The sequence below is a fragment of the Salmo salar genome, chromosome 14, assembly GCF_965601325.2.
Source record: "Salmo salar chromosome 14, fSalSal1, whole genome shotgun sequence".
Taxonomy (NCBI): domain Eukaryota; kingdom Metazoa; phylum Chordata; class Actinopteri; order Salmoniformes; family Salmonidae; genus Salmo; species Salmo salar.
The window spans coordinates 23,595,059-23,618,779 of record NC_138304.1 but is presented as its reverse complement, the minus strand read 5'-3'; the positions used below and the strand labels follow the sequence as shown (position 1 = coordinate 23,618,779).

Genomic DNA, 23,721 nt, shown 5'->3' with positions numbered 1-23,721 from the left:
TTACCTTTTGTTGTCTTCGTCAGAATACACACCCAGGACTGCTACTTCAATAACAAATGTTGGTTTGGTCCAAAATAATCCATCGTTATATCCGAATAGCGGCGTTTTGTTCGTGCGTTCCAGACACTATCCGAAATAGTAAAGAAGTGTCGCGCGCATGGCGCAATTCGTGACAATAAAATTCTAAGTATTCCATTACCGTACTTCGAAGCATGTCAACCGCTGTTTAAAATCAATTTTTACGACATTTTTCTCGTAGAAAAGCGATAATATTCCGACAGGGAATCTCCTTTTCGGCAAACAGAGGAAAAAATCCCAAAGGCGGGGGCGGTCGGGGTCACGCGCATAAGCCAGTGTCCCTTGATCGGCCACTTGAGAAAGGCGATAATGTGTTTCAGCCTGGGGCTGGAATGACGACATTCTGTTTTTTCCCGGGCTCTGAGCGCCTATGGACGACGTGGGAAGTGTCACGTTAGAGCAGAGATCCTTAGTAAATGATAGAGATGGAAAAGAAGTTCAAGAAATGGTCAGACAGGCCACTTCCTGTAAAGGAATCTCTCAGGTTTTGACCTGCCATTTGAGTTCTGTTATACTCACAGACACCATTCAAACAGTTTTAGAAAATTTAGGGTGTTTTCTATCCATATGTAATAAGTATATGCATATTCTAGTTACTGGGTAGGAGTGGTAACCAGATTAAATCGGGTATGTTTTTTATCCAGCCGTGTCAATACTGCCCCCTAGCCCTAACAGGTTAAAAGAATAGAAGCAAACTATGAGACTCCACTGACACCTATTGACTCGCACTAGTAACTTGCCCTTGAAAATACAAGCAATGTCAAGGTTTCACCTTGTTGGGCAGAATGTTGAACACTGGATGGAACTATTGTATCATTATTATACATAGAAAACCTTGTCACTGGACTTCATGACTGTGGAGGGCAGTCTATAGGAGGAGCACAGACACAGAAGATCTGTCACATAACTTAACATACAGTAGGTATGTTACTTAAGTATGTCATACAGGATGTCAGTTTCCTCCAATGGTTCTTGACAGGTTTTTGTACAGTTTCACAGTTTCCTGTCACTGTGGTCTTCATGGCACAGTAGTAAAGAGCAGAGTCTGTCACATCAGCAGAAGAGATCCACACGTTTGTCCACTTTGTCAATGGAAACTGTCAGACGAGACCCCTTTGGTGTGATGTACAAGAGGATTTCTGGTTGGGATCTGGGATATTGGCGGTACCACTGTAGATTGTAGACAATGCCATCATATTTGCAGGAGAGATGGACATTCCTTCCCTCCTGAACAAGCTCTTCTGGAGTCGAAGGGTTTATTTTATCCACAAAACTGTTTTCTGCAAAACTATTTGGTCAAATAACATCTGTAACTGTACAACTGTGCAGTTGTAACTGACATTTAAAAATTATGTATGTGGAATTACCATGTTTTTGTGCTGTTCGTTCACTGTAAGATTAAATTAAAAGATTTCAATTCATATAATAACTCACCTAAAAAAGCTGAAAAGAGAACAAATGAGAAGAAAAACATATTGCTAGACCTTTGAGAAACCAATAGACAGCACTGAGAGACCTGACTAACTAGCTACATCCTGAACAAAACATCCATAAGCTACATGTGGATCATTTATTTTACAGCCCCTCCTCTTGACACCAACATGACATTTTTTATGTTATGGCTTTCTTTCTACAGTATATTGTGTGTTGTCAGGTTTTTGTACAGTGTTTTTTGGTTTCCTGTCACTGTGGGCCTCAGAGCACAGTAGTACAGAGCAGAGTCAGTCACTTCAGTGGAGGAGATCTCCAGATCCACATGGGTCTTATCTTCATTCAGTTTAACAGACAGGCGAGGGTGGGTCGATTCATTATGTGTCTTTAACCCTCCTTCAGTGAGGAGGAGCAGGAATTCTGGTTTTGATCTGGGGTATTGTTGGTACCACAGTAAAGTATCAGTAGTGTAGGAGCCAGTATAGTTGCAGGATAAAGTAACACCTTCACCCTCGAATACACACTCTTCAGTTGTGGCTGATATTATTTCCTCCTCATTACTGCTACCTGAAATAAATAATGTTAGACATGTTTTGAATAAATCATATTGCAATTCATGCACAATAAATGCAATATAGACATATGTGTGCAATCAAAAACTGCAGTGCAAAACCTGTGCACTTACCAATGAACATTGAAAAAAGCAGAATTGTATAAAACATCTTCATGGGGTCTGAATGACTGGCTTCATGCGCTGTCAAGTAAGAGTGTATCGCTATCCTCTCTTCAAACATATTGTAGACTACATACTGTAATGTCAAAGCACTCATTGACTTTGTAGCTCCACCTCTCTACACTAAAGGTATTTGAGTTCAACTGTCTTTCTGGGTTGGATTGCTGCTAAATGTCATCTTCATGGTTTTGCTGTAGTTCTGAATAGAGACATTTCAGCTCATGACTGCCCTCTACTGGTATTGTCTCAAAATGTATGCTGTTCACCAAAATAAGAAGAATAAAACAATTACTGCCCTGAATCTTTTAACCTGTTAGGGCTAGGGGGCAGTATGTACACGGCCGGATTAAAAACGTACCCGATTTAATCTGGTTATTACTACTGCCCAGAAACTAGAATATGCATACAATTATTGGCTTTGGATAGAAAACACCCTAAAGTTTCTAAAACTGTTTGAATGGTGTCTGTGAGTATAACAGAACTCATATGGCAGGCAAAAACCTGAGAAGATTCTGTACAGGAAGCGCCCTCTCTGACCATTCCTTGAGCTTCTTGACTCTTTTTATTGAAAACTTAGGATCTTTGCTGTAACGTGACACTTCCTACGGCTCCCATAGGCTCTCAGAATCCGGGAAAAAGCTGAATGATGTCGAGGCAGCCCCTGGCTGTCACGTCCTGACCAGTAGAGGGTGTAGTTGGGTCAGGACGTGGCAGAAGGGAGTGTGTGTGTTTTATTGTTTCATTGATTTTGGCCGTGTGAATTCCAATCAGGCACAGCTGTAGAGGGTTGTGGTTGAGTCACACATAAGTTGCCTACGTTTCCTTTGTGTTTCGTGGGTAATTGTTCTTGTCATTGTGGTTGCACCTGACAGGACTGTGTTGGCTGTCAGTTTTGTTGTTTTTTGTGAATTGCATAGTGTTCGTGTATTAAATATGACGAACCCTAACTCCGCCGCATTTTGGTCCACTTCTTCCTCAGACAGCCGTTACAGAATTACCCACCAAACCAGGACCAAGCGGCGGAAGAGGAAGGAGCAGCAGGAGTACAGCGTGATGGACCAATGGACTTGGGAACAGATCCTGGACGGAGAGGGACCATGGACTCAGGCTGGGGATTATCGCCTCCCGCAGTGGGAGATTGAAGCGGCGAGAGCGGAGAGGCGCTATTACGAGGAGAGAGAGCGCAACGAGCGCGAGAGGCAGCCCCAATAATTTTTTTGGGGGGGGCACACGGGACAGTCGGTGGAGCTGAGGTCGGAACCAGAGCCAGTCGGGATGACATTGGAGGTGAGTGAGGGATATGAGGCAGAGAGTGTGACGGGGTTAATGGGGAAATTAGGAGAGAGAGAGATGAGAGAGCTGCTAGTATGGTGCATAAAATACGGCATACGCCCTAATGAGCGTGTCGTGGGAATGATGTCACCTGAGGCAGCTCTCCATCCTCGTCCTGAGGTGCGTGCTGGTTGTCTAGTAAAGACTGTGCCTGCGCCCAGAAACAGGCCTCCTGCATGTCTTCCCAGTCCTGCACGTCCTGTGCCTACGCCCAGAACCAAGCCTCCTGCATGTCTTCCCATCCTGGTCAAGCCCGTGGCTCCTCCACGGACCAGTACTCCAGTGGGTCTCCCTATCCTGGTCAAGCCCGTGCCTCCTCCACGGACCAGTCCTCCAGTGGGTCTCCCTATCCTGGTCAAGCCCGTGTCTCCTCCACGGACCAGTCCTCCAGTGGGTCTCTCCACCCTGGTCTCTCCTGTGCCACCTCCTCAAACCAGGCCTCCAGCAGGTCTTCCCAGACTGGTGAGTCCAGGGCCTGCGCCCAGAGCCAGGGCTCCGTTATGTCTCCCCAGCCTGGTGAATCCTGAGCCAGAACTGCCAGAGTGGCCAGACTGCCCGGAACTGCCAGAGTGGCCAGACTGCCCGGAACTGCCAGAGTGGCCAGACTGCCCGGAACTGCCAGAGTGGCCAGACTGCCCGGAACTGCCAGAGTGGCCAGACTGCCCTCCGGCCCAGCCCGAGGGGCCCTCCTGCCCCCCGGCCCAGCCCGAGGGGCCCTCCTGCCCCCCGGCCCAGCCCGAGGGGCCCTCCTGCCCCTAGACCCAGCCCGAGGGAACCTCCTGCCCCCCGGCCCAGCCCGAGGGGCCCTCCTGCCCGGCGCAGCTATCGGCGCCATCAAAGTGGGCAACGCCGAAGGTGGAGCGAGGTCCACTACATACGACGACCGTCACAATACCACAGTTCACTGTATGCTGAGGTGCAGTAGCAGGAAAGCTGAACATTACTGCCCTCCTCTTCATACACTTCATGTTGGTTTGGCTGGATGGTCTGCTGAAAACTGACACTTACACATGTGAAGAGGTGTTGGATAAATCACAAGGTAGATGTATTTGAAGTTAGAAAATATCTAGGTATTTACTCTAAAATCCAATAATACAGAAACTATACATTAGCCTAACAAATGTAGTTAAATGAATTACAAGAATACAGTAATTTACTAATATGTCGGTACACAAAGGAAAATAATAGTTTTGCTGGAGATTTTTTTTTACCTACAGTAGTGAGCCACACCCCTGCCCTAAAATATGAATAAGAGGAGTTTATCATGAGCTGTCAGGTTTTTGTACAGTGTTTCTCAATTTCCTGTCACTGTGGGCTGCAAGGCGCAGTAGTACAGAGCCGAGTCTGGTACATCAGCAGAGGAGATCTCCAGATCCACGCGGGTTCTCTCCTTATTCAGTTTAATAGACAGATGTGGGTATGGAGGAGTAGCGTTAATGCAAGTGCTGTGTCAGATTTTAAAATAGCTTTACGGCGAAAGCACATTTTTCAATATTCTGAGAACAGAGCTCAGCCATCAAAGCAAGCTATACAGTTACCCGCCACGTTCTGGAGTCAACTAAACTCAGAATTAGTATTATAAATCTTCCCTTACCTTTGCTGATTTTCATCGGAATGCACTCCCAGGACTCCCACAAGAAATGTTATTTTTGTTCAAAAAACTCCATATTTATGTCCAAATACCTCCATTTTGTTCGCGCGTTTAGATCCCTAATCCAAAGGCATAACGAGAGAGTACAAAACCAGAGACGAAAAGTCAAATAGTTCCATTACCGTTCCTAGAAAGTTGTCAAACGATGTTAACAATCAATCCTTAGGGTCTTTTTAACATACAACTTCGATAATATTCCAACCGGACAATAGCGTATTCATTACAGAGGAAAAAGAAGGAGAGGCGCGCCAATGTGCCCGCACAGTAAACAACTTACTGGTCCCAGGCAGTCAACTGATTGACTGAGCTCCTATTCTCTGCCCAGTAACAGTAGACGGATGAAATAAGTTTCTAAAGGCTGTTGACAGCCAATGGAAGCCTTAGGAAGTGCAAAATGACCCCATAGACACTACTTTGAATAGGGATTAGATAGAAGAACTACAAGTCACTTCCTGGTTGGATTCTTTCTCAGGTTTTTGCCTGCCATATGAGTTCTGTTATTCTCACAGACATCATTCAAACAGTTTTAGAAACGTCAGAGTGTTTTCTATCCAAATCTACTAATAATATGCATATCCTGCCTTTTGGGCCCGAGAAGCAGGCAGTTTAATTTGGGCACGCCTTTCATCTGGACGTCAAAATACTGCCCCCTATCCTAGAGAAGTTTTAAGACTGAACAGATACAAAAGAACAAACACGGGAAGCCTACTGAACGTGACAGAAAAACCAATAACACTTAACCTCTATGGGCTAGGTGGGACGCTAGCGTGCCACCCGTGGTGCACTCCATCAACAGCAGGTGCATTTCAAGAGCGGCAAATTTGAATCCAAATAAATGTCAAAATTCAAATTTTTCAAACATACAACTATTTTACACCCTTTGAAAGATAAACATCTCCTTAACCTCTTGGGGCTAGGTGGGACGCTAGCGTGCCACCTGTGGTGCACTCCATCAACAGCAGGTGCATTTCAAGAGCGGCAAATTTGAATCCAAATAAATGTCAAAATTCAAATTTTTCAAAAATACAACTATGTTACACCATTTGAAAGATAAACATCTCCTTAATCTAACCACGTTTTACGATTTCAAAAAGGTTTTACGGCGAAAGCATAAATTTAGAGTATGTTAGGACAGTACATTTACAAGAGTTGTGTGTAATGTTTTGTCAAGTCAAAGACAGGGTCACCAAAACCATAAAACCAGCTAAAATGATACACTAACCTTTTACAATCTCCATCAGATGACACTCCTAGGACATTATGTTAGACAATGCATGCATTTTTAGTTCTATCAAGTTCATATTTATATACAAAAACAGCGTTTTACTATGGCATTGATGTTGAGGAAATCGTTTCCCTCCAATAACCGGCAGTCAAGTCAGCGTCAGAAATTAAATAATTAAAATTAGAAAACATTGTTAAAATATTATATTGTCATTTAAAGAATTATAGATTTACATCTTTTGAACGCAATCAACTTGCCAGATTTAAAAATAACCTTACTGGGAAATCACACTTTGCAATAATCTGAGCACTGTGCCCAGAAAAATACGCGTTGCGATACAGACTAGACGTCATGTTGGGGAGATCTAAAATCGAAAATACTATGTAAATAATCCATTACCTTTGATTCTCTTCATCAGATGTCACTTCCAGGTATCACAGGTCCATAACGAATGTAGTTTTGTTCAAAAAAGCTCATCATTTATGTCCAAAAATCTCCGTCTCGTTAGCACATGATGTAAGCCAGCCGGACTTCTCGTCATGAACGAGGGGAAAAAATATATTTCCGTTCGTTCAAACATGTCAAACGTTGTATAGCATAAATCATTAGGGCCTTTTTTAACCAGAACATCTAACCACGTTTTACGATTTCAAAAAGGTTTTACGGCGAAAGCATAAATTTAGAGTATGTTAGGACAGTACATTTACAAGAGTTGTGTGTAATGTTTTGTCAATTCGAAGACAGGGTAACCAAAACCATAAAACCAGCTAAAATGATGCACTAACCTTTTACAATCTCCATCAGATGACACTCCTAGGACATTATGTTAGACAATGCATGCATTTTTAGTTCTATCAAGTTCATATTTATATCCAAAAACAGCGTTTTACTATGGCATTGATGTTGAGGAAATCGTTTCCCTCCAATAACCGGCAGTCAAGTCAGCATCACAAATTAAATAATTAAAATTAGAAAACATTGGTAAAATATTATATTGTCATTTAAAGAATTATAGATTTACATCTCTTGAACGCAATCAACTTGCCAGATTTAAAAATAACCTTACTGGGAAATCACACTTTGCAATAATCTGAGCACTGCGCCCAGAAAAATACGCGTTGCGATACAGACTAGGCGTCATGTTGGGGAGATCTAAAATCGAAAATACTATGTAAATAATCCATTACCTTTGATTCTCTTCATCAGATGTCACTTCCAGGTATCACAGGTCCATAACGAATGTAGTTTTGTTCAAAAAAGCTCATCATTTATGTCCAAAAATCTCCGTCTTGTTAGCACATGATCTAAGCCAGCCGGACTTCTCGTCATGAACGAGGGGAAAAAATATATTTACGTTCGTTCAAACATGTCAAACGTTGTATAGCATAAATCATTAGGGCCTTTTTTAACCAGAACATGAATAATATTCAAGGTGGACGAATGCATACTCTTTTATAACGTATTGGAACGAGGGTACCCAACATGAACTCGCGCGCCAGGTGTCTAATGGGACATCATCGTTCCATGGCTCTTGTTCGGTCAGATCTCCCTCCAGAAGACTCAAAACACTTTGTAAAGGCTGGTGACATCTAGTGGAAGCAAAATGAAGTGCCAAAATATTCCTCAGCCCCTGTGTTTTTCAATGGGATAGGTTTAAAGGTAATACAACACATCAGGTATCCACTTCCTGTCAGAAAATGTCTCAGGGTTTTGCCTGCCAAATGAGTTCTGTTATACTCACAGACACCATTCAAACAGTTTTAGAAACTTTAGAGTGTTTTCTATCCATATATAATAAGTATATGCATATTCTAGTTACTGGGTAGGATTAGTAACCAGATTAAATCGGGTACATTTTTTTTATCCAGACGTGCAAATGCTGCCCCCTAGCCCTAACAGGTTAAGGACTGATGACAACAGAGGGCTAAATAAAGGGGAAGAAATCAGGGAAGTGATGGAGTCCAGTTGTGCCTAATGATGAGACGCAGGTGTGCGTAATGAAGGTTGCCATGTGTAAGTAATGATGGGTTGCCAGGACAGGTGGTTAATAGACGGGCGACGTTGAGCGTGGGAGAGGGGGTGCGGGAGTAAACGTGATCGTACCAATAAAGCATCATTTTATCGCTGCTTGTATAATATGAGCAACTCAGTGTCACAGCGTCTTCTTCTGTACAGATGACTCTGGGCTTTACAGGAGTAATGTGATCCCCAGCAATCAGTTCTGTAAAGATAATGCAGTGAACAGAAACAGAACAATAAAATCCAAATGATAATACTATACATAACATTCTGTCTCACTGTAACATATCATCTAATGGTAGCAGCATCCTTTTCTATTCTAGTAATGCTTCTCATGTTAAAAGTTAGGTTCTCTATATATCATATACATTTACCTGAGACCACAAGGAAAATTAGACATTTCTGCATGACAATCTTACACTGAAGATCAAACCTCAGCTACTGTTCGCTGTATTCTGATACTGTAGCAACAGCAAGAGCAAAATGAAATATTAGATTGTATGAAGCTGGTACTCTCTTGATTAATGTCTTTGTGGCAGCACAGGCCAAGACCATGAAGCACAGCACAGAGGGGTTGCTCAAATAGACAAGTCATTTCAGAATAGAAATCAACACCAACTTGATAATGTCGTCCCCTTGTGGTTGATGCTTTCTTTTTCATTCCTGTGTTATACACAATACTGTGTATTGCTCTAGTCTCCTAAAGATACATTCCAAAACCAATATAATATTTTCTAATAAATGACATACAGTTTTTCCACATTTCAAGCTGAATTGAGAGGCACTTTTATTGAATAAAAAATGACTTAATCATCCTCACCATGATCATCATCATAATCATCATCATCATCACTATGATTATCATAATCTGCTACCACTAGTCTTGGTAGTATCAGGGAGGTAGTGAGAAAGTTACTGTGTACATTTCAAAGTGGTGTTGTATACTGTACAGAAAGGTGTACTGTCATTGTGTACTGTAGCTCAGTATGTTTTTGTAAGGGAGCTGTATATCCTGTTGTCACAGTGGGCCTCAGAGCACAGTAGTACACAGCAGAGTCAGACAGCTGTAACCTCTGGATCAACAAGGGGACTGATTTTGATGCTGATTTAAATGTTGTTAAATTGAGATGGGCATCGAATCTCCCCTGGAATTCAATGGCATTATCTGATCCAAAAGTCGCCCGCTTCAGCATAAACTTTGGGAAGTCATTAGCTTCCTGCTTGTACCAGAACAGGTATGGATTTGTATCCACAGTATCAAATTGACAGTCCAGTGCTACCTGTTCTCCCTCAGTAGCAATAACATCTCCTGGTTGCTGAATGACTGAGTCTTCTCCTCTGCATTCTGGAAAATAATGTAATACACAATTGTATTAGGAGGAAAATCATGTAGCAACATGATTGAGAGGGGAAAAATGGTAGTATTGTATTGTAAAATAAGAGAGCAAAGGCAGTAAACAAATTAGAAACATATGATCATACCATAACAAAATGCAGCAAGAATCAGTACATTCCTCAGCCAGGGTTCCATGTCTGCTCCTGTGAGATCAGTGGGAGAAGCATAATACCAATCTGAATCAACTAGGCCATTATAATACTTATACTTATAATACTTATTTTATAATACTTATAAAATCGCGCCACAGGCTCCAAGTGGCTGTTACGTAGGTGGGACGAATTCGTCCCGCCTAGCCCAGAGAGGTTAACCTCTATGGGCTAGGTGGGACGCTTGCCCTTCCAGACTCCTTCTGCCTACCCAAGGACGCCAGAGGACAAAAATCAGTTAACCTCTATGGGCTAGGTGGGACGCTTACTCAACAGCCAGTGTAATCCCGTGGCGCGATATTCAAATACCTTAGAAATGCTATTACTTCAATTTCTCAAACATATGACTATTTTACACCATTTTAAAGACAAGACTCTCGTTAATCTAACCACACTGTCCGATTTCAAAAAGGCTTTACATTGAAAGCAAAACATTAGATAATGTCAGCAGAGTACCCAGCCAGAAATAATCAGACACCCATTTTTCAAGCTAGCATATAATGTCACATAAACCCAAACCACAGCTAAATGCAGCACTAACCTTTGATGATCTTCATCAGATGACAATCCTAGAACATTATGTTATACAATACATGCATGTTTTGTTCAATCAAGTTCATATTTATATCAAAAACCAGCTTTTTACATTAGCATGTGACTAGCATGTGACTAGCATTCCCACCGAACACTTCCGGTGAATTTACTAAATTACTCACGATAAACATTCACAAAAAACATAACAATTATTTTAAGAATTATAGATACAGAACTCCTTTATGCAATCGCGGTGTCCGATTTTAAAATAGCTTTTCGGTGAAAGCACATTTTGCAATATTCTGAGTACATAGCCCGGCCATCACAGGCTAGCTATTTTGACACCCACCAAGTGTGGTACTCACCAAACTCCGATTTACTATTAGAAAAGTTTGATTACCTTTGCTGTTCTTCATCAAAATGCACTCCCAGGACTTCTACTTCAATAACAAATGTTGGTTTGGTTCCAAATAATCCATAGTTATATCCAAATAGCGGCGTTTTGTTCGTGCGTTCAAGACACTATCCGAAGGGTAAAGAAGTGACGCGCCCGACACGTTTCGTGACAAAAAAATTCAAAATATTTCATTACCGTACTTCGAAGCATGTCAACCGCTGTTTAAAATAAATTTTTATGCTATTTTTCTCATAAAAAAGCGATAATATTCCGACCGGGAGTCGTTGTTTTCATTCAAAGACAGAGAAAGTAAACATGGTGTCGGCTCATGCACACGCCTTCAGTCTCATTGTCCTCAGATCGACCACTATCCAAATGCGCTAATGTTTTTCAGCCAGGGCCTGCAAAGCCACCATTCATCGTTCTGGCACCTTCTGAGAGCCTATGGGAGCGTTACAAAATGTCACGTTATGCCAGAGATCCCCTGTTTTGGTTAGAGATGATCAAGAAGGCCATGAAATGGTCAGAGAGAGCGCTTCCTGTTTGGAATCTTCTCAGGTTTTTGCCTGCCAAATGAGTTCTGTTATACTCACAGACACCATTCAAACAGTTTTAGAAACTTTAGGGTGTTTTCTATCCAAATCAAACAATTATATGCATATTCTAGTTACTGAGCAGGAGTAGTAACCAGATTAAATCGGGTACGTTTTTTATCCGGCCGTGCAAATACTGCCCCCTATCCCCAACAGGTTAACAGTGAGGTAAGAGTATGGAGGTTTATCTCTCACTACAGTCCTAGAGGCATGGAAGATGAAGAGGAGGAATTGGGGAGCTGATACTGGATCCTGTTTATACCACAGTACACTGTATGCTGAGGAGTAGTTTCAGGTAAGCAAAACTACCCTCCTCTTCATACACTTTATGTTAGTTTGTCTGGATGGTCTGCTGATAACTGCCACTGACAAATATGAATAGGTGACAGATCAATTACCAGATTGATGTAATTGAAATGAGGAAAATCTTCGTATTTACTCTAAAATTCAGACAGCTGTAACCTCTGGATCTTTAAGGGGACTGATTTTGCTGTGACATTCAGCAGGGCATCAAATCTCTCCTTGAACTCAGTAGTAGTGTCTGCAGGTGAACATCCTTTCTCAGCATAAACATGGAGGTGATATTTGCTAGTTGTTTGTACCAGAAGAGATATGGTGATTAATTAATTCTGACGAATGGACAAGTGAGTGTTGTTATTTATCTTTCTACGACCATTACATCTTCTGTTGGCTGTGTTACATTCTCTTCTGCTCTGCACACTGAAAAGAAAGATGAATATATCTTCACAACATATAATAATAATGTAGTTAAATTAAATGAGCAAATGCACAGGAAGAGTCAGATGAACAGAGTGATGTTATACCAAAGCAGCATGCAGCCAGAACATGCAGGATCAGCCAATTTCTCATGACTAGTCAGTCAGTTCGAAGTGGAAAAGGTTAGGATCAGAACAATGGTGATCTATCTATCACAGAGCTCTGACACCCTCTGTCTTACTGTTGATGCTTCATGTTGTTCTGTATTACATGCAGTAGTAGACCATGGGGAGGTGTCTGTCTGTATGGCATGCTCTGATTCAGGGGTGTGTGTGCTTTGTTAGGTTGCCCCCTTCAGGTTGACTTTCATACTACACCACCAAGCTGTGTGAATTGTGAATAGGGCCAACAATAAATAATAATATTTTTGCACTTTGTCATATTCCCAAGTGATTATCCAACCAATATTAAAAAAAATGCCTACGCTAAGTGAAATTGAGCACTACTGATTGAAGAGTGAAGAATACATATTTCTCACAGTGCATTGAATATGAAGACAGATAAACACTAGACCACCTGGTGATAGCACACAGCACAGGTGTGACCACAGTTCTTTGATTTCAATTTCTGCCATCATGACATCAAATGTGGTTAATGTTTAATTATGATTTCCACTTCATCAAAGCATTTTGGTCTGCAGGTTTTTGTATGGTGTACTATACACTTTTTATCATTGTGTCAAGAGCACAGTAGTAGAGAGCTGTGTCTGCCAGGGTTAGTCTTGTTATCACCAGTTCAGTTGATGTCCAGGATGTTGTGGATGTATATCTCTCATCAGGGATATATTCACGCTTCCTTGATCTGGCACTTTTATACAGTAGAAACTGAGGAGCCTGGTTAGGATAATGCCGGTACCAGTAAAGGGAAACATAATCGCTGCTTGTTTCATATTTACAGCTCAGAGACACTGATGATCCCTCAGTGGGGGTGTACTTCTCCTTGTCAGGAGTCACACTATCTCCAGATATCATTCCTGCAGAGAAAAACATATAATAAAAGTGATTGATGACACATGCTTATTTTTAAAGACTTTTTAGAAATCAAGTAAGTTATTCACATTTAAATGACTTTACTTCAACAAAATATGTTTTATTACAAATACCATAATGTAATAATTTGATTATAAGGATGCAAGGATTTCAAATGTTTAGGTGTTGTTTACCTGTAGTCATAATCAGAATGATCAATACACTGATTGATTTCTCCATCTTCAGATGGATGTTTGCATGCTTTCACTCTCCTCTGAAATGTCCTTCTGTGTGTCACTGTGTGAGGTGTACAGCCCTGCTAACATCACACCTACCACAGACGTAAGGCTTAGATTTTTTCTACACTGGTGCCAAGGATACACTCGTTTTTGTAGGGGGGCTGTATATCCTGTTGTCACACTGGGCCTCAGAGCAGAGTAGTACACAGCAGATTCAGACAACTGCAACCTCTGGATAGTCAAAGGGACAGAGCTAGAAGTGAAATTCAGCCTGGAATCAAACCTCTTCTTAACCTGTTGGGGCTCGGGGGCAGTATTGAGACATTTTGAAAAAAATATGTGCCCATTTTTAACTGCCTCCTACACCAACTCAGAAGCTAGGATATGCATATTATTAACACATTCGGATAGAAAACACTCTGAATTTTCTAACACAGTTTGAATGGTGTCTGTAAGTATAACAAAACTCATATTGCAGGCAAAAACCTGTGAAAAATAGATCCAAAAAAATGTGGATTTTGTGACTGTACTATTTAGTGTCATTGTTTTATAGATACCATAGTGAGAAAGGATTCATTTCGCAACACCTACGGCTTCCACTAGATGTCAACGATCTTTATAAAGTTGTTTGAAGCGTCTATGATAAACAGAGAGCAAATTAGAATCCAAGGAAGTTGACATGTCATCACTTCATTTTTTTGCGCCTGCGCATAAATCTGAGAGACGTGAGTTTGTCATCATTTTTTATCTAGACATAGGATAGGTTGTGTGAAAATATTACTGATGTTTAACGTTAAAAATGGACCAAAAGATTAATGCTAAACAACATTTGACATGTTTGAACGAACATAAATAGATTATTTACTAGGTTTTTTTAGCATTTCGGCGTGATTTTACCAGCCCCACACCACGTTTTGTGGGAGCATAATGAACGCTAAGTACTTGGTGTTATTTGGACATAAATTATGAACTTTGTCAAAAGAAACCACATTTGTTCCGGACCTGGAATGCCTTCCGGACCTGGGATCCTGCCTTCTGATGGAGATAATCAAAGGTAAGGGGGTATTTACAATGTTATTATCGATTTTAGATGATGCTAACTGTATAGCATAGCCTGTTGTTCTTAGCATAGCACCCCGTTTATTGCAAAATGTGATTTCCCAGTAAAGTTATTTTGAGATCTGGCCATTCGGTAGCAATTACGAGATGATAATATATTATTCTTTGAATGACAATATTATAATTTACCAATGTTTTCGAATAGTAATTTTGTTATGTTCACCGGAAGCATTTCAGAGAAGAAAAAAAATCTGAATTTCACGCTACTGTAAAATGCTGTTTTTGGATATAAATATGAACTTGATGGAACAAAAAATGCATGTATTGTATAACATAATGTCCTAGGAGTGTCATCTGATGGAGATTGACAAAAGTTAGTGCATAATTCAAGCTGGTTTCTGCTTTTTGGTGATGCCTGACCTTGAATTGAAAATGGATGTTTGTACTTTTGTGGCTATGTACTGTCCTAACATAATCTAACTTTATGCTTTTGCCGTAAAGCCTCTTTGAAAATCGAACAATGTGGTTAGATTAAGGAGATGTTTATCATTTAAATTGTGTAAAATAGTTGATTGTTTGAGAAATTGAAACTATTAGATTTTTGATGTTTTCAATTTCCAGCCTTGTTAGCAATCCCGGCTCGGGGTTCATTGCTAACCTGTAACCCCAACAGGTTTTAAACTCATCACTATTGCTCCCTTCTGCATAACGATCTCTTCTCAGGACATACTGAATGGATCATTAAGCTATTTGATTTGGAATTTTAGAACACCTTTAGGTATAAAAAATATATAACAAGATGATTTGATAAAATATTGAATTTGCCCTATACTACCAAAATCCCATAAAAACAGATTTAAAAACACATTCATAAATGGCAAAAAAGAAGTGTCTGTCCTTTAACTATGAAATATAAGAAAGCTCAGAATATATATATATATATATATATATATATATATATATATATATATATATATATATATATATATATATATATTTCAAATATTTAAGATAGAGATATCATTTTTTTTCATGGGATGCGTCTCAATCCACCACATCAGCCTATGGCGGTGTTCTGCATCTGCGGTGGAAGGTGGCTGAGCTGCAGCGGTGTTCGTCAGACCATGAGACGTCCTGAAAATCGATCTTCTCACAAATATGTCTGTAGCGTCAGAACGGTTTGGCCAAAAAAATGTATGTGACCACTCTATGGAAAGATGAGACTCACTGTCGATGTGCCAACTTCTGTTTGTAGCGTACCACTAATGTGACCCCACTGTGGAAAGGGTAGATTCTAACGAACACAATGGAGAATTTAAGGGGTTAACTTCTTACATCTAGGCGTTCCGCTAGCGGAACCCAGTTCCGCCAGCGGGACCCCTAGCCAACAGCCAATGGGATCGCATGGCGCGAATACAAAAACAACTAAAATACTACAATTCAGTTTTCTCAAACAATCAACTATTTTACACCATTTTAAAGATAAGACACTCGTTAATCTAACCACATTGTCCGATTTCAAAAAGGCTTTACAGCGAAAGCAAAACATTAGATTATGTTAGGAGAGTAGATAGACACAAATAATCACACAGCCATTTTCCAAGCAAGGGTATATGTCACAGAAACCGAAAACACAGCTAAAATATGCACTAACCTTTGACGATCTTCATCAGATGACACTCCTAGGACATTATGTTACACAATATATGTATGTTTTATTCGATAAAGTTCATATTTATATCCAAAAACAGCATTTTACATTGGCGCTTGATGTTCAGAAAATGTATTTCCCACCAAAAACTTCTGGTGAATTTTAAAAAATACTCATCATAAACGTTGACAAAATACATAACAATTATTTTAAGAATTATAGATAGACTACTCCTTTATGCAACCGCTGTGTCAGATTTTAAAATAGCTTTTCAGAGAAAGCACATTTTTCAATATTCTGAGTACATAGCTCGCCATCGCGGTATTAGAAATATTGTATTACCTTTGCTGATCTTCGTCAGAATGCACTCCCAGGACTGCTACTTACACAAGAAATGTTGTTTTTGTTCGAAATAATCCATAGTTATGTCCAAATACCTCCGTTTTGTCCGTGCATTCAGGTCACTATCAAAAAGGGCGCAATTCGAGACACAGAAAGTCAAAATGTTCCATTACCGTACTTACAAGCATGTCAAACGCTGTTGAAAATCTATTTTTATGCTATTTTTAACGTAAAATTGCGATAATATTCCAACCGGACAATAGTGTATTCATTCAAGGAGGAAAAGAAAAAACAGCGTGCTCGCGGGAACGCGCATATCCAATCTCTTTGTCCTCAGGCAGACCACTCAGTAACTGAGCTCCTATACTCTGCCCAGAGACAGGAGAAGGCTCAATCCACTTTCTGAAGGCTTTAGACAGCCAATGGAAGCCTTAGAAAGTGCAACATAACAGCACAGATACTGTAGTTTCGAAAGGGACTAGAAAGAAGAACTACATTTCTCAGATCCTACACTTCCTGGTTGACTTTTTCTCAGGTTTTTGCCTGCCATATGAGTTATGTTATACTCACAGACACCATTCAGAGTGTTTTCTATCCAAATCTACTAATAATATGCAAATATTTGACTCTGGGCCCGAGAAGTAGGCCGTTTAATTTGGGTACGTTTTTTTATCCGGCCGAGAAAATACTGCCCCCTATAGCGAAGAGGTTAAAAGAATAGAAGCAAACTATGAGACTCCACTGACACCTATTGACTCTCACTAGTAACTTGCCCTTGAAAATACAAGCAATGTCAAGGTTTCACCTTGTTGGGCAGAATGTTGAACACTGGATGGAACTATTATTATACATAGAAAACACAACTTAACATACAGTAGGTATGTTACTTAAGTATGTCATACAGGATGTCTGTTTCCTCCCATGGTTTTTGTACAGTGTCACAGTTTCCTGTCACTGTGGTCTTCATGGCACAGTAGTAAAGAGCAGAGTCTGTCACATTAGCAGAAGAGATCCACACGTTTGTCCACTTTGTCAATGGAAACTGTCAGACCAGACCCCTTTGGTGTGATGTACAAGAGGAATTCTGGTTGGGATCTGGGATATTGGCGGTACCACTGTAGATTGTACACAATGCCATCATATTTGCAGGAGAGATGGACATTCCTTCCCTCCTGAACAAGCTCTTCTGGAGTCGAAGGGTTTATTTTTTCCACAAAACTGTTTTCTGCAAAAAGATTTGGTCAAATAACATCTGTAACTGTACAACTGTGCAGTTGTAACTGACATTTAAAAATTATGAATGTGGAATTACCATGTTTTTGTGCTGTTCGTTCACTGTAAGATTAAATTAAAAGATTTCAATTCATATAATAACAACTCACCTAAAAAAGCTGAAAAGAGAACAAATGAGAAGAAAAACATCTTGCTAGACCTTTGAGAAACCAATAGACAGCACTGAGAGACCTGACTAACTAGCTACTTCCTGAACAAAACATCCATAAGCTATATGTGGGTCTTTGATTATACAGCCCCTCCTCTTGACACCAACATGAAATGTTTTATGTTATGGCTTTCTTTCTACAGTATATTGTGTGTTGTCAGGTTCTTGTACATTGTTTAGTGGTTTCCTGTCACTGTGGGCCTCAGAGCACAGTAGTACAGAGCAGAGTCAGTCACTTCAGTGGAGGTGATCTCCAGATCCACATGGGTCTTATCTTCATTTTGTTTAACAGACAGTCGAGGATGGGTCGATTCATTATGTGTCTTTAACCCTCCTTCAGTGAGTAGAAGCAGGATTTCTGGTTCTGATCTGGTGTATTGTTGGTACCACAGTAAAGTATCACTACTGTAGGAGCCAGTGTAGTTGCAGGACAGAGTAACACCATCACCCTCAAATACACACTCTTCAGTTGTGGCTGATATTATTTCCTCCTCATTACTGCTACCTGAAATAAATAATGTTAGACATGTTTTGAATGAATCATATTGCAATTCATGCACCGTAAATGCTATATAGACATACAGTATCTCACAAAAGTGAGTACACCCCTCACATTTTTGTAAATATTTGAGTACATCTTTTCATGTGGCAACACTGAAGAAATGACACTTTGCTACAATGTAAAGTAGTGAGTGTACAGCTTGTATAACAGTGTAAATTTGCTGTCCCCTCAAAATAACTCAACACACAGCCATTAATGTCTAAACCGCTGGCAACAAAAGTGAGTACACCCCTAAATTGGGCCCAATTAGCCATTTTCCCTCCCCGGTGTCATGTGACTCGTTAGTGTTATAAGGTCTCAGGTGTGAATGGGGAGCAGGTGTGTTACATTTGGTGTCATCGCTCTCACACTCCCTCATACTGACTGGTCACTGGAAGTTCGACATGGCTCCTCATGGCAAAGAACTCTCTGAGGATCTGAAAAAAAGAATTGTTGCTCTACATAAAGATGGCCTGGGCTATAAGAAGATTGCCAAGACCCTGAAACTGAGCTGCAGCACGGTGGCCAAGAACATACAGCGGTTTAACAGGACAGGTTCCACTCAGAACAGGCCTCGCCATGGTCGACCAAAGAAGTTGAGTGCACGTGCTCAGCGTCATATCCAGAGGTTGTCTTTGGGAAATAGACGTATGAGTGCTGCCAGCATTGCTGCAGAGGTTGAAAGGGTGGGGGGTCGGCCTGTCAGTGCTCAGACCATACGCCGCACACTGCATCAAATTGGTCTGCATGGCTGTCGTCCCAGAAGGAAGCCTCTTCTAAAGATGATGCACAAGAAAGCCCGCAAACAGTTTGCTGAAGACAAGCAGACTAAGGACATGGATTCCTGGAACCATGTCCTGTGGTCTGATGAGACCAAGATAAACTTATTTGGTTCAGATGGTGTCAAGCGTGTGTGGCGGCAACCAGGTGAGGAGTACAAAAACAAGTGTGTCTTGCCTACAGTCAAGCATGGTGGTGGGAGTGTCATGGTCTGGGGCTGCATGAGTGCTGCCGGCACTGGGGAGCTACAGTTCATTGAGGGAACCATGAAAGCCAACATGTACTGTGACATACTGAAGCAGAGCATGATCCCCTCCCTTCGAAGACTGGGCCGCAGGGCAGTATTCCAACATGATAACGACCCCAAACACACCTCCAAGACGACCACTGCCTTGCTAAAGAAGCTGAGGGTAAAGGTTATGGACTGGCCAAGCATGTCTCCAGACCTAAACCCTATTGAGCATCTGTGGGGCATCCTCAAACGGAAGGTGGAGGAGTGCAAGGTCTCTAACATCCACCAGCTCCGTGATGTTGTCATGGAGGAGTGGAAGAGGACTCTAATGGCAACCTGTGAAGCTCTGGTGAACTCTATGCCCAAGAGGGTTAAGGCAGTGCTGGAAAATGATTGTGGCCACACAAAATATTGACACTTTGGGCCCAATTTGGATATTTTCACTTAGGGGTGTACTCACTTTTGTTGCCAGCGGTTTAGACATTAATGGCTGTCTGTTGAGTTATTTTGAGGGGACAGCAAATGTACACTGTTATACAAGCTGTACACTCACTACTTTACATTGTAGCAAAGTGTTATTTCGTCAGTGTTATCACATGAAAATATATACTCAAATATTTACAAAAATGTGAGGGGTGTACTCACTTTTGTGAGATACTGTATGTGTGCAATCCAAAACTCCAGTGCAAAACCTATGCACTTACCAATGACATTGAAAAAAGCAGAATTGTATAAAACATCTTTATGGGGACTGAATGACTGGCTTCATGCGCTATCAAGTAAGAGTGTATCACTATCCTCTCTTCAAACATATTGTAGACTACATACTGTAATGTCAAAGCACTCATTGACTTTGTAGCTCCACCTCTCTACCCTAAAGGTAGTCGGGTATTTGAGTTCAACTGTCTTTCTGGGTTGGATTGCTGCTAAATGTCATCTTCATGGTTTTGCTGTAGTTCTGAATAGAGACATTTAAGCTCATGACTGCCCTCTATTGATATTGTCTCAAAATGTCTGCTCTTCACAAAAACCAATGGAAAAGAATAAGACTATTACTGCCCTTAATCCTCTACGGCAGTGGTTCCCAAACTGTGGGGCGAGGGGTCGGCCAGTCCGGCTTTAAACTTACTCTTGAAAGTTGTATTAGTTGTAATAGTAGAATGCACGAGGTGCAATGTTGAAAAAGTGCATCATCAGTTCCTCTTGTCTTGTTATTTATTGCATACCTTAGAGAGCTATTTATAACTTGTCAGCAATGTATAGATCAACTAGCCCATGTCAGCTAAAGTTTTTTTATGTTTTTTAGCCCATAGATATTGGAAAAATTGTCACTCAAAAATCACATGAATAAACATGGCGTGATGTTCCACAATGCTGGAATGGGGTCACCGATTGAAACATTTTGGGAAGCTTTGCTAAAAGGAAGCAAAACAACACCACAAATGCTCTTCATTCTGTATTTATTCAGACTAGTATCTTTGATCATGTTATATCAGAACAGGAAGATGAGGAAAATATTAATGATTATTTCCTGAATAATATTTATATTAAATGTGTTTTAATGTTGAGATACAGGAAAAAATATGTATTAATGTACTCTAAAAAATAACTGATTGTTTAGAACACAATGCACTGTTCACCCCCAAGGGTCTTGACAGGTTTTTGTACAGTGTGTCTGGGTTTCCTGTCACTGTGGGCTGCAAGGCGCAGTGGTACAGAGCAGAGTCCTCCAATTCAACAGATGAGATCATCAAGTCAACACGGGTCTTCTCTTCATTCAGTCTACCAGTGTGTCGTGGAGTCGTAATGGATGTATTCTGTACATACTTGTTGGTTTGTAGGATCCAAAGAAGACATTCTGGTCTAGATCCGGGGTATTGATGGTACCATTGAAGATAGTTAACATTGCCCTTGTAGTTGCAGGAGAGAGTGATGTCTGTTCCTTGGAGAGCATTGACTTCAGGCTTCACAGGAGTTATTGTTTCCTGCTCCATACTATCAGCTGCAACAACATAAGTATTGTCATTCTGTTAAAACTACTACCCTCCATAACATCCACTACATCTCTGTCTGGAGTAATTATGTCTTGAACACTTGTACCTATAAAAAAGAACAACATGTATTACTGAGTCAATGTAGACAGTGTACAGTATATCCACACTTGGTGTTTCAAAGTGTATTAACACACTTGGTGTTTCAAAGTGTATTACCACTTGATATTGATAATACCATATTGTAATGAATACTAAACAGTGTATATTCTGTTAGTACACATTCAGTTAATGGAGAGTGAATTCTTACCTACAAGTGCACATAAACAAGACTGATTAGAGCAGCATCATAGCCACTGGGCAATAAACAGAGACTTCTCAGTAAAATGATCTTCTCTTGGAACATTCACTCTCTGGGTGAATCAGTTCCACTCATTATATGTTATGTTTAACACTAACCTCCTCTTGGAAACAATAGAATGGGTGCATGTTGACTCCACTTGATGGCAGTATTATTAACCTCTATGGGCTAGGCGGGACGAATTCGTCCCACCTACGTAACAGCCACTTGCAGCCTGTGGCGCGATTTTCAAAACCTTAAAAATCCTATTACTTCAGTTTCTCAAACATATGACTATTTTACAGCTATTTAAAGACAAGACTCTCGTTAATCTAACCACACTGTCCGATTTCAAAAAGGCTTTACAACGAAAGCAAAACATTAGATTATGTCAGCAGAGTACCAAGCCAGAAATAATCAGACACCCATTTTTCAAGCTAGCATATAATGTCACAAAAACCCAGAAGACAGCTAAATGCAGCACTCACCTTTGATGATCTTCATCAGATGACAACCCTAGGACATTATGTTATACAATACATGCATGTTTTGTTCAATCAAGTTCATATTTATATCAAAAACCAGCTTTTTACATTAGCATGTGATGTTCAGAAATAGCAAACTTCCGGGGAATTCGCTAACATTTTACTAAATTACACACGATAAACGTTCACAAAAAGCATAACAATTATTTTAAGAATTATAGATACAGAACTCCTCTATGCACTCGATATGTCCGATTTTAAAATAGCTTTTTGGTGAAAGCACATTTTGCAATATTCTAAGTACATAGCCCAGGCATCACGGGCTAGCTATTTAGACACCCGGCAAGTTTAGCACTCACCAATATCAGCTTTACTATTATAAAAGTTTGATTACCTTTTGTTGTCTTCGTCAGAATGCACTCCCAGGACTGCTACTTCAATAACAAATGTTGGTTTGGTCCAAAATAATCCATCGTTATATCCGAATAGCGGCGTTTTGTTCGTGCGTCCCAGACACTATCTGAAATGGTAAATCAGGGTCGCGCGCATGGCGCAATTCGTGACAAAAAAAATCTAAATATTCCATTACCGTACTTCGAAGCATGTCAACCACTGTTTAAAATCCATTTTTATGCCATTTTTTTCGTAGAAAAGCGATAATATTCCAACCGGGAATGTCCATTTAGCTAAACTGAGGAAAGTAAACAAAGCTTTCGGTCGACGCGGGCACGCGCCTGAGTCTCACAGTACTGTAACCAGCCACTACCCAAATGCGCTACTTTTTTTCAGCCAGAGCCTGCAAAGCCACGATTCAGCTTTTTGCCGCCTTCTGAGACCCTATGGCAGCCGTAGGAAGTGTCACGGGACAGCTAAGATCCTCACTCTTCAATAAACAGAGACAAGAAGAACGACACCTTGTCAGACAGGCCACTTCCTGCCTGAAACCTTGTCAGGTTTTTGTCTGCCAAATGAGTTCTGTTATACTCACAGACACCATTCAAACAGTTTTAGAAACTTTAGGGTGTTTTCTATCCATGTGTAATAAGTATATGCATATTCTAGTTACTGGGTAGGAGTGGTAACCAGATTAAATCGGGTACGTTTTTTATCCAGCCGTGTCAATACTGCCCCCTATCCTAAACAGGTTAAATAAAACCTGCAACTACAGAGTTGAAATACTCTCTCAGGCGATGTTAGGTTTTTGTATGGTATTTCTGAGTTTCCTGTCACTGTGGGCCTCAGAGCACAGTAGTACAGAGCAGAGTCTGTCACTTCAGCAGAGGAGATCTTCAGATCCGTACGTTTGGCATTTTTGTCATGATTTAGAGTGAACCCTG

At 40.7% G+C, this 23,721-nt stretch overlaps 1 protein-coding gene across 1 annotated transcript; it reads right to left on the bottom strand.

Annotated features, from left to right (window-relative positions):
- Positions 1 to 1,708: 1,708 nt before the first annotated feature.
- LOC106569104 (uncharacterized) lies at positions 1,709 to 13,905 on the bottom strand. The gene is made up of 3 exons (XM_082960680.1): positions 13,478 to 13,905; positions 12,980 to 13,288; positions 1,709 to 2,076 (listed from the first exon to the last, which is right to left on the bottom strand). Exons 1-3 carry the CDS (start codon positions 13,521 to 13,523, stop codon positions 1,709 to 1,711), a joined length of 723 nt encoding a protein of 240 aa, XP_082816806.1. The 5' UTR covers positions 13,524 to 13,905.
- Between the last annotated feature and the right edge of the window lie 9,816 nt (positions 13,906 to 23,721).

Bases quoted from the DNA above. Each gene is read 5' to 3' on its own strand.
- LOC106569104 (XM_082960680.1), bottom strand. From the start codon at position 13,523: ATGGAGAAATCAATCAGTGTATTGATCATTCTGATTATGACTACAG. The intron at 13,289-13,477 runs GTAAACAACACC...TTTTCTCTGCAG, and splicing joins CATTCTGATTATGACTACAG to GAATGATATCTGGAGATAGT. The intron at 2,077-12,979 runs GTGTATAGTACA...TATTTATTTCAG, and splicing joins TCTTGACACAATGATAAAAA to GTAGCAGTAATGAGGAGGAA.